This window comes from Chrysemys picta, chromosome 3, assembly GCF_011386835.1.
Source record: "Chrysemys picta bellii isolate R12L10 chromosome 3, ASM1138683v2, whole genome shotgun sequence".
NCBI lineage: Eukaryota > Metazoa > Chordata > Testudines > Emydidae > Chrysemys > Chrysemys picta.
Genome location: NC_088793.1, coordinates 120,611,035 through 120,623,054, shown reverse-complemented (window position 1 = coordinate 120,623,054; position 12,020 = coordinate 120,611,035). Strand labels below are relative to the sequence as shown.

The window sequence follows — 12,020 nt, the reverse complement described above, 5'->3', positions numbered from 1 at the left end:
CTATCACTTTTCATAGAAATGTTTTCTTCATTTGAGTTGTAGTCCATAAGGTCTTGAATGAATAGAGATGTCATGTTACAGTGCACAGGATCTTCAATAAGGAGCAATGTCATGTTCAACTCATCCATCTGGAAACCTCTAACTGAGAAAAAGAGACCTTTGGTGTATAAATATATAAAAAGATACGACATAAACCTATTGAGCTGTGGGTGTCAATTTTCATTGTCTAAACATGAGGTCACTTAGACCCCGACACTTGTATAGTGTGTAGCTTTTTAAAAAATGTGTTTGATCATGGGGTCAGTTAGACCCCAATACAAGTAGTGTGTAGTGTGCTTCTGAATCTAGGAAAGTTCTAAGTTTTTCACAGTTTTATAGTTCACTGGTTACAATTAAGTCAGTTTTAAATGCATCCATCTGTTTTTTTCCAATTTTGACATACTAGGGGTCTCCCATATACTCCAATACAGAAGTAGTTGGGTGATTTTTGATCGAACACAAAGGTTAAAGAGCCATCCTTGAAGGCTCAAGCTATGTTACTTTTTTATCATGTTTCCTCTATGTGGAAAGATGCTATTTTCCTGATACACCATTTCTTGTAGGGATGTTGTGTCATGGATAACTAGGACACATGGTACATTTGCTTCATTGATTTTCCTATTACCACACACAGTGTCTGTGCATACACATCTATTTGTATGTATTCACATACAAATATACCTACAATTAAAATGTAATGTAGATATGCATTTTATTTATTTCCATTACATTTCATTACAAAATTTTTTGAAAATCTGAAGCAGATACTGTAAAAGAACAAGGAATAAGGTTACATTTGAATTATTGTAGACCTGTCAGTTAAAATAGATGACAATCCATTTCTATAACAGATATTATATTTCTCCAAATGTGCTATACACACGGGTCTATAAAGTAGGTAGGGAAAAGAAAAATAAGTATTCATAACAATATGTATGAGGAGGGACAATTAACCCATTAAATACACATTTTATTTTATCAAGTTTACAAGAAGAATTAATGCCAAAAACCAGTAATAGGCAATAAAAGAGTCATAGCAATCACATACTGCAAATTTGCACGGAAAAAAGCAAAGAAAAAGGTTCAGATTCTGATCTCAAACATACACCAGTGTAAATTTAGAGTCAATGGAGTTACACCAGATTTATATTAGCATAACCACAATAAGAAACTGGCAGAAAGGAAGAACTATCTGAATATGTTTTGTAATAGACCCAGGCCCGTTGGGTACAGCAGAGTAGTCCTGTTGGTATTTAGGAAATGGGTGGGTACAGCAGAGCCCGCCCACTGCTAAAGGACCACCCCCAGCCTAAGGGGAGGATCCACAGGTCCGTGATACCAAATAATTGCTGAGGACAATTAATGAGATAACAGGAACGGGAGTGAGGTCACAGGGCTAAACGAAGGGAACCTGATGGGGACACCGAGCAGAGAACCCTGGACAGTGCCCACTGCTCCTCAAAGGCATCAAGGGAGCCAGCGGACGCCGCCCAGAGGAACTCTGCCCGGATGCGTGAACGAACGGAGGAGCGGAAATAGGCCCCACAGTCGCTGGAAACCCCGTCGGCCAACCTCTTCTCCTGGTTTTGTAGATGGCCATTTTGGCCAGGGCTGGGAGGAGGTTGACAAGGAGGTCCCGCGACTTTGTGGGGCCACGGATGGGGTACAGTAGAGTAGTAGAAGGCAGATATACTGGCCACTGGATAAGCATTTTTCTGTTCCCTGACTGAGCAGAGCGGGGGCTGATCCAGGTCAGGCTAATGAGAACACCTGACTCCAATTAACCTGCAAAGAGTCAGGTGAGGCTGTTAAGCTAATGTGAACACCTGACTCTAATTAAGGCCCCTCTGAGACTATAAAAGGGCTCACTCCAGTCAGGCCAGGGAAAGAAAAAGGGAGCCAGAGGAGAGGAAGTGCGGCTAAAGGGCTGGGTAATGAAGACACCCTCAAGCCACTGGAAAGGAAGCCCCAAGGTAACGGTGAAGAAGGCATTAAGAGAGAAGTGGGATTACTGTGGGGAAGTGGGCCAGAGAACTGTAGCAGCTCTGGCGGTGAAAGGTTGGCAGTCAACAGTTGCTGCCACTAGGGTCCCTGGGCCGGACCCGGAGTAGATGGCAGGCCCGGGTTCTCCGCAACCTGCCACTGCAGAAACACCTCCTGGGAGGGGAAGGCAGGCCCCTGTCAGGACAGGAGGCTAAACTGTTCTTGAATAAGCCGGTAGGGACAACAGAGACTGTGGGAATTCTCTCACCAACCTCCTTGCTGGCTTATGATGAAAAGGGCTCAGTAGACTGCAACCCTGGCCCTAGAGAGAGAAGGGCTACGTGGAGGGTCGCAGTGAGCCTCTGAGGCTAGCATAAACCGCCTGGAAGCGCGGGACCCACAGGGACAATGTCAGAGCTCTGCCACAGTTTAAATATTGAAATTAGTGATCTACAAAATACAAATTAGAATTCTGGGATAGTAACATTTCTAAACAATTTATCAGCTCCGCTTTTTCTCATTCATTCAAATGAACTCTGAAGATATGACAAACATCATCAAAGTAAAATAAATCCCACAGTTCGCCCTTTAGAAAGTCTACATAATGGTGCTGGAAATAAGGCAGTAATATTCAATTCAGTATTACAAAATTCTGAATTTTAAAAACATCAAGAGTTTTGCTTGCAGTTGAAGCTAAGTAATATTAGGAAAAATATGTATGTTTCTCCCCTGAAATATAATAACCTCTTTCTGCCACATAAAAGAGAGAAAACCTTTCCCTCTATTTAAGAAGTGTTTACATTACTTTCCCTCTCACACTACTTCACTTTACACTTGTACATGACTGAACTTTAGAGCTAGCTCTGAAGCAGCTGTTTGAGGAACGTTGCCTCCTTAACATTCTGGCTCTGACCAATCTTTGAATACTCTGGAAAGAATTACTTTGAAGGGTTTATTGGTTATCTTCTTCTTGCGGCTCCCCCCAAAGTAATAAATGAGGGGGTTGGCACTGCTGTTGATTGCAGATATTAACGTTACAAGGTCATCCAGTACTGTTGAAAGTACTGAACTATACTGATGCTGCAGGAGGCACAAAATCCTCATGGGCAAGGCAAAGATGAGGAAGATGATGACTGTAGCCACTATGATTATGTAGAGCTTTGAAGAATGAGATCACTGGGTTTTTTTATAGATCTTCATGACCAGGATCAAGCTGGATAGAATCATGAGTGGAGTAAACAACATGAAACTCAGGATGGAAATGATGATGATCATTGCCTGGCATAAAGATATGCCTGGCATATTTCCCTGTAATTTTCTAATGGTGTATCTGTTAAGGTATCTCTGCACACAAGATATTCTGCTGCAGTGACCAGACAGGAAAAAGCCCACAGAATGGCACACGCAGTAAGCTGATTGGTGCTTTGGGCGATGACATCAGTACCAGATTGTATAATGTACAGATAAACACCTCTCAACACCTCTCAATTCTCAACATGGCTGCTCCATGCAAACCTCCTCCCAGTACAGACATGTCTCCATCTGTTTCTCACACAGGGCCAGTTCAGGCAATGCTGCCAAACCTAAGGTCTCCTGGGAATTCTGGACCATGGAGACCTCACTCTGCATAGGAGAGATTGTAATAAAAGTGAGATATTTCCTACTCTAGTGCCATATGGCGTGGAGTACAAGCTATTTCTCAATACCAATCCTTATTGAACATGCTTCCTATTGCTCACCCTGTTCCCGACCCAATTCGTGGACAGTTCACAGCTCCTGTCACTAGCTGGCATGGCAGAGAAGTCTGAGGTAAGTCAGGGGGAGGGACAATGTTGCACACTGGATTTTGGTCCTTGTAACCAGGAGCCCAATCAAATAGCTTTAGACGGGGGCCCATATTTGCTAGAGCTGCCCCCTGCCCTTCCATTCTTTCTTATGGCATTTCTCACTGGTGACTAGTGCCCAAAATAAGTGGTGGAACTGCAGGTTGTAATCTGCCCCTGCCCACTCCCATGCGCGCATCCTCCTCCCCTGCAGGATCATCATATTTCAAAGTGAAAAACTGGGAGAGGAGATTGCCATAAGGCACTTTTGGTAGGGTATAAGGGATGCTGGTGAGGAGCTGGGAAGATACAAGGGTAACCTTGCCTTTCCCCCAGCCCCTTTCTCTTTGATAATGAAAAACTGGAGCACTTTACAGTAAATGGAAGAGAGGGGGAAATAATATTAATCCCTCTGTGACCCATTCTCCATTCTCTCTCATTCTCAACATCTGTCCCTACAGTCCCCCTGGTCTGCCCACACGCCACTACCAATTCACCCATACCCTCCTTCCACAACTGACTCCATTCCTCTCCTGCAGTCAACCCTGCCAGTGCGGCCCATCTGTATCCTGGCTCAAACCGCCTCGAATCCCTGCAGCTCCCTCGATCCAATTGGCACCCGCTCAGAAATTCACACATATTAGGGTTGCCAGGCATTCGGGTTTCTAACGGAATGCTCGGTCGAAAAGTGACCCTAGCGGTTGCAGTCAGCACCGCTGACTGAGCCGCTAAAAGTCCAGCTCCCTGCCTGCCCTGGGTCTGCACAGCTCTTGGAAGCAGCCTAGGCAGGGGGCGGCCAGGGAGGCTCCGCACACTGCCCCTGCCCCAAGTGCTGGCTCTGCTGCTCCCATTGGCCAGGAACCGCGGCCAATGGGAGCTGTGGGGGCAGCGTCTGCGGGCCTGGGCAGCACACAGAGCCCCCTGGCCGTCCCTCCGCCTAGGAGCCGGACAAGCCGGCTGCTTTTGAGAGCTGCCTGAGGTAAGCGCTGCTCAGCCGGAGCCCGCACGCCGCACCGCCTCCTGCACCTCAACCCCCAGCCCCGGCCCTGCGCCCCCTCCCACATGCAAACTCCCTCCCAGAGCCCACACCCTGCACCCTCTCCTGCACCCCAACCCCTACCCCAGCCCTGAGCCCCCTCCTGCACCCCAAATCCCTCATCCCTGGCCCCACCCCAGAGCCCGCACTCCCAGCCAGAGCCCTCACCCCCTCCCACACCCCAATACCCTGCCCCAGCCTGGAGCCACCTCCTGCACCCTGAACCCCTCATTTGTGACCCCACCCTGGAGCCCTCACCCCTTCTACACACCAACCCCCTGCCCCAGCCTGGTGAAAGTGAGTGAGGGTGGGGGAGAGCAAGCGATGAAGGGAGGGGGATAGAAAGAATGGAGGTGGGGGCTTGGAGGAGAGGCGGGGAAGGGGCAAGGCCTTGGGGAAGGGGTAGGCGCAGGGCAAAGGTGTTCAGTTTTGTGCTATTAGAAAGTTGGCAACCCTAACACATACCCTTGTCCTCCTAGGCTGAGAACCCCTCTTCTTCTTACATAATCTCTCCACAGCTCAGAACCAGGCCCTCAGCTCTGAACCCTATCCCACCCAATAAGCTCAAGATCAGAACAATTTCCCTGCTATCTTACCAGTATGCATACAAAACACTCAGAACCCTTTCCCCTCCTACCTGATACCCACCATCACCACCAGGCCCCTCTTCCCCAGCTCAAAAACCCTCCTCTAGCTGCTGCTGGACCTGGAGGAGCAGGTGCAGAAGCAGCAGGCAAGGACTGTGCCAGCAGCAAACATGTTCAGGGAACCCTATTCTGCCTCTTTTGACGTGAGACTGATCACTGGCTCTGCATAAACGGGTACTCCATATTCTGTGCCTCTAGGGCTGAAGATTGCAGAGATCGCTGTCCTCTGCCTCTTTGGGGCAAACCTGACTTAAGACCAGTGATTTCCCTACACACACACCCCTGAATTTCCCCAACCCCCCCCCCGCCCCCAGTTTTGTGAACTAGTTACATGCCAATATAGTGATTGTTTGGAAATTTGAATTGAAATTGAAACATTAATACACACTTCAAAAGCATATACAGTGTATGATAAAATACGTGTATCTGAAAAAGTATAATAGATTTGAAAAGTATGAACATAGACTAGCTTCCTTATACAGCTGCTGTTTTTTATGACAATGTCAGTGCATTCATTTCGGTGATGTTGGCCAACCTAATAATTTCAAATGATGATTTGTAAGCAAAGTCTAAATGAGCTCTCCCTGACAGCTAGTGATGAGCTGGGGCTGGGGGGAAAGGCTTCAGGACCAGATTGTATTTACATTCACACCTAATCTACCTAGGTATCCAGGAAACAGAGCTGTGTTGCCCAAGTGATAGATTTTGGTTGGGGTTGGGTTACAAATCACTTGGATGGTGGGGGGGGGGGAGGAATGAAATGTTGTTGTTCTTATTGTATGAGTAAAGGGCAGTAGAACTGTACTTAGCCTGTGCTGACTGAGGGCATCAAGAGAGAGGGTGGGGACCTGTCCCTCTCCACTGTTTAAAGACAGAGCTGATTAGGCTCCATAGATAGTCTTTTGTTCTGTTAAGTGACCACTGCAGCTGAAATCACTGATAATCAAGTCTAAGTGCTTAGTCCTGCTGTGGGGACACTGTTTCTGTGGAAGAGACGGCCCAGCCTGCACTAGCAGCGAGGTTCCCCCACTGAGAGCTCAGCTGAAATCACTGAGAGCTGGGTGCAACCTCGAGAGACCAACTCGCAGAGGTCACAGTGGCAGGTGGCAGCAGAAGGTGACTGCGCAGGGCCATTGGCAACAGAGTGGTGGAGTGAATGGTGGCACAATGAACAGCAGTGGCCAGAGCGAACAGTGAGCAGATGGAGGAACGAGCAAGGTGCCTTCTTGCCCCCCACCTGGGAGGTGTACTCACGTGAAAGCACCTCTGAACTCTGAGGCTTGGTCTACACTACCCCCCCTAATTCGAACTAAGGTACGCAACTTCAGCTACGTGAATAACGTAGCTGAAGTTCGAAGTACCTTATTTCGAATTAGTTCAAACTTACCTTGGTCCACACTCGGCAGGCAGGCTCCCCCGTCGACTCCGCGGTACTCCTCTCGGCGAGCTGGAGTACCGCAGTCGACGGCGAGCACTTCCGGGTTCGACTTATCGCGTCCAGACTAGACGCGATAAGTCGAACCCAGAAGTTCGATTTCCAGCCGTCGAACTTGCCGGTAAGTGTAGCCAAGGCCTGAGTCTCCTCCACTGACCAAGGACAACACCGGTGAGTGGGGTGCGGTGGAGGGAAAAGTGAGGGGCACGTTAAATAAACATTTGTTTGTTGGACTATATTTTAGTCACTTTGCTCCAGAATACTAGATTTGTGACTGGGAATGGAAACTTATATAAATATGTTTCCTAGTAGGCCAAGATTTTTAAAATGCATTATTTGCCAAGGTTGTTATCTCACATCGTTGCTATCTTGAGAGGTCATTATGTTGGGGAGTTTCTGTACTAAACATTTTTATTAGTATAATTCATTTTTACATAAGAATGGTCATACTGGGTCAGACCAATGGTCCATATAGCTCAGGATCCTGTCTTCCGACAGTCGTCAAGGCCAAGTGCTTCAGAGGGAATGAACAGAACAGGTAATCAATCATCAAGTGATCCATCCCCTGTTGCCCATTCCCAGCTTCTGGCAAACAGGCTAGGGACACTCAGAGCATGGTATTGCATCCCTCCCCATCCTGGCTAATAGCCACTGATGGACCTATTCTCCAGGAAATTATCTAGTTCTTTTTTTAATCCTGTTATAGTTTTGGTCTTCACAGCATCCCCTGGCAGAGTTTCATGGGTTGACTTTATGTTGTGTGAAAAAGTACTTCCTTTTGTTTTTTTAAAACCTGTTGCCTATTAATTTCATTGGGTGACTGCTAGTTCTTGTATATGTGAAGGATTAAATAACATTTCCTTATTCACTCCAGTCAAGATTTTATAGACCTCTATCGTCTCTTTTCTAAGCTGAAAATTCCCAGTCATTTTAATCTCTCCTCCTGTTTCATACCCCTAATCATTTTAGTTGCCCATCTCTGTACCTTTTCCAATTCCAATATATCTTTTTTGGGATGGGGTGACCAGATCTGCACACAGTATTCAAGGTGTGCACGTACCATGGATTTATATAGAGGCAATATGATATTTTCTGTCTTATCTATCCCTTTCTTTGGTTTTTTGACTGCCGCTGCACATTGAGTGGATGTTTTCAGAGAACAATGACTCCAAGATCTCTTTCTTGAGTGTTAACAGCTAATTCAGAGTCCATCATTTTGTATGTATAGTTGAGATTGTTTTCCAATGTGCATTACTTTGCATTTATCAACATTGAATTTCATCTGCCATTTTGTTGCCCAGTCACCCAGTTTTGTGAGATCCCTTTGTAACTCTTCGCAGTCTGCCTGGGACTTAACTATCTTGAATAGTTTCGTATCATCTGCAAATTTTGCCACCTCACTGTTTACCCATTTTTCCAGATCATTTATGAATATGTTGAACAGTAATGGTCCCAGTACCGACCCCTCAGGGATACCACTATTTATCTCTCTCCATTCTGAAAACTGATAATTTATTCCTACCCTTTGTTTCCCATCTTTTAACCAGTTACTGATCCATGAGAGGACTTCCCTCTTATCCCATGATGGCTTACTTTTCAAAAGTCAATTTAAATTAAATACATTTTTTTAAAAACATTATATATTTTTAGAAATCTAGACCGGTTATGTGTTTTGGTGTAACTTGCATTATCCTAACAAAACATTTACTTTATTCATATCTCTTTTATATATCACATCGGCCCTGACACCCCCCTGTATATTCAAACACCCCCCGCTAATATCAATTCCTGGGGAAACCACTGCTTAAGACTCAAACAAGCCTTCACCCCTCTTCTCTAATTACTTTCTCTGCTGCCATGCGGGCAGGGGACTGGACTCGATGACCTCTCGAGGTCCCTTCCAGTCCTATAATCTATGAATCTATGCCTGTGCAGCAGGGCCAGGAGTCCCTAGTGGTACCCAGGTGTATTGCACCCTGCAATATATCAACCATAGTACATGGGTCTATGATGAGGCTGACAGCTGTGACATTACTGGTGTGGTTTAATTCCATCGATCCCTAAAGACGAGTCACCACTGGTATTTTTCTTTGATGTTGTTCCATCATCATTTCTCACTAAAACATGGGAAAAACACAAAGACAATGAAAAATCCTCAGGGACCTGGTAAAGCTAAATAGCTGGCTGAGACAGTAAATTTTGGGAACAGAGTTCCCAAACTTTGGGATTGAATTTCTCATTAAATTCCTTGAGAGACCAAATCTCCTGAGACATTTAATTTTTGGGGATAAGCCAACATTATACTTTGCATTTAGGGCAAATGTCATAAAGCAATCTGTGTGTGACAACATTCAGGTATTCTTAGCTGTACCTGTACATCAGATACAAAATTACTAGAGCTGTCAAGCAATGAAAATAAATTGTGTTTAATCATGTGTTTAACATGCGATTAAAAAAATTAATCGTGATTAACTGTGCAATTAATTGCACTGTTAAACAATAATAGAATACCATTTATTTAAATATTTTGGATGTTTTCCACATTTTCAAATATATTGATTTCAATTATAACACAGAATACAAAGTGTACGGTGCTCACTTTATATTTATTTTTATTACAAATATTTGAACTGTAAAAAACAAAATAGTATTTTTCAATTCACTTCATACAAGTACTGTAGTGCAATCTCTTTATTATGAAAGTTGAACTTACAAATGTAGAATTATGTGCCAAAAAAAAAAAGCATTCAAAAATAAAGCAATGTAAAACTTTAGAGCCTACAAGTCCACTCAGTCCTTCTTCTTGTTCAGCCAGTCGCTCAGACAAACAAGTTTGTTTACATTTGCAGGAAATAATGCTGCACGCTTCTTGTTCATAATGCCACCTGAAAGTAAAAACAGGTGTTCGCATGGCACTGTTGTAGCCGGAGTCGCAAAATATTTACATGCCAGATGTGCTAAAGATTAATATGTCCCTTTCATGCTTCAACCACCATTCCAGAGGACATGCATCCATGATGGGTTCTGCTTGATAACAATCCAAAGCAGTGTGGACCGATGCATGTTCATTTTCATCATCTGAGTCAAATGGCACCAGCAGGAGGTTGATTTTCTTTTTTGGTGGTTCGGGTTCTGTAGTTTCCACATCAGAGTGTTGCTCTTTTAAGACTTCTGAAAGCATGCTCCACACCTCATCCCTCTCAAGATTTTGGAAGGCACTTCAGATTCTTAAACCTTGGATTGAGTGCTGTAGCTATCTTGAGAAATCTCACATTGGTACCTTCTTTGCGTTTTGTCAAATCTGCAGCGAAAGTGTTTTTAAAACGAACAACTTGTGCTGAGTCATCATCCGAGTCTACTACCACATGAAATATATGGCAGAATGTGGGTGAAATAGAGCTGGAGACATACAATTCTCCCCCAAGGCGTTCAGTCACAATTTTAATTAATGCATTATTTTTTTAACAAACATCATCAGCATGGAAAAATGTCCTCTGGAATGGTGGCCGAAGCATGAAGGGGTATACGAATGTTTAGCATATCTAGCACGTAGATACCTTGCAATGCCGGCTACAAAAGTCCCATGTGAATGCCTTTTCTCACTTTCTGATGATATTGTAAATAAGAAATGGGCAGCATTATCTCCCGTAAATATAATCAAACTTGTTTCTCTTAGCGATTGGCTGAACGAGAAGTAGGACTGTGTGGACTTGTAGGCTCTAAAGTTTTGCATTGTTTTGTTTTTGAGTGCAGTTATGTAACAAATGTAGATTTTTTTTTTTTGGTAAATTGCACTTTCACGATAAAGAGATTGCACTACAGTACTTGTATGAAGTGAATTGAAAAATACTGTCTTATCATTTTTACAGTGCAAATATTTGTAATAAAAATAATATAAAGTGAATAATATAAATATAAACTTTGTATTCTGTATTGTAATTGAAATAAATTTGAAAATATAGAAAAACATCCAAAAATATTTAATTTCAATTGATATTCTGTTTAACAGTGTGATTAAAACTGTGATTAATCACGATTAATTTTGTTAATTATGATTTTTTTGTTACTCGCGTGACTTAACTGTGATTAATCGACAGCCCTAATAATTACCAAAGGAATGTTGCAGGAGGAACAAGAGAAATATTAATGCCTCCTAACACTGAAACACCCAGAGATTATTCAGATTATTGGACACTGACGAGCATCTCCATGGTGGAGGGAGCTGCACCTACACCCTTCTGGCTTTGGCTCGTTCTCATCTGCTCCATTTTGGATGCTGTTGTAAGTGGAATTGCCCTCTGGTTCTTCTGCCTTCACATTCAACCAGACCCCCTCAGCATTAGCATGCTGAACCTGGCTGTTGCACATCTCCTGTGTTCTGTTGGTGATGCACTCCTGACTCTTTTGTCAAACATGCCTTCTAATAAATTGTTTTTCTCTCATTGAGTGGCAGTCATAGTAAGTGTGACCTACAGCTTGGGAAACAATGCCAGCCTCTTTTTCATGCCAGCTACTAAGGGGGAGAGGGCCATGTCACTGCTTGTCCAAGCACAGTTTAGGCACCTCCACCCAAAACAGTCCATCTTTTGTGTTTTGATGTAGGTCCTGTCCTCTTCGCTCACAGGAACGGAACATGCATTCTACAGTGAAGGGGACGCTGAGGAAGTGGGGATGGGGGCGCAGGAGTTTACAGAGGGCTGAGACACAATGTCAGAGTGGTAATCTTTGTGAACATCCTATATCTGGTGGATTTTGTTACATTTATGGCCATGTAATTTGATGCTGTGTAGGCAGATCCAGCAAAGCACATGTGTACCTCACTCAAAGCTCTATGTAGCCCTTACAGCTGCAGAGGTGATGGTATTTGCTTTAGGCAATACCCTCTGGGTGCTGGATTATGAATTTGAACTCTCTTATTTCCATATTTATCTTTTATGAGAGCTGCCACAGACAGCAGATGTTCAAGCAACATCTCCACGCTCTTTCAGAAGCTCTTATGTCACAAGTCAGAAGCAAAACAGCAAGTGGGAGATAGGATGGGAATATCTCCACTGTTT

At 44.1% G+C, this 12,020-nt stretch overlaps 1 protein-coding gene across 1 annotated transcript; it reads right to left on the bottom strand.

Moving 5' to 3' along the window:
- Window positions 1-2,916: 2,916 nt before the first annotated feature.
- MAS1 (MAS1 proto-oncogene, G protein-coupled receptor) lies at window positions 2,917-11,331 on the bottom strand. Its single transcript, XM_065589974.1, is given in 4 exon segments — window positions 2,917-3,357; window positions 3,360-3,428; window positions 3,430-3,503; window positions 11,196-11,331. Coding segments are annotated over 4 exon segments (720 nt in total).
- Between the last annotated feature and the right edge of the window lie 689 nt (window positions 11,332-12,020).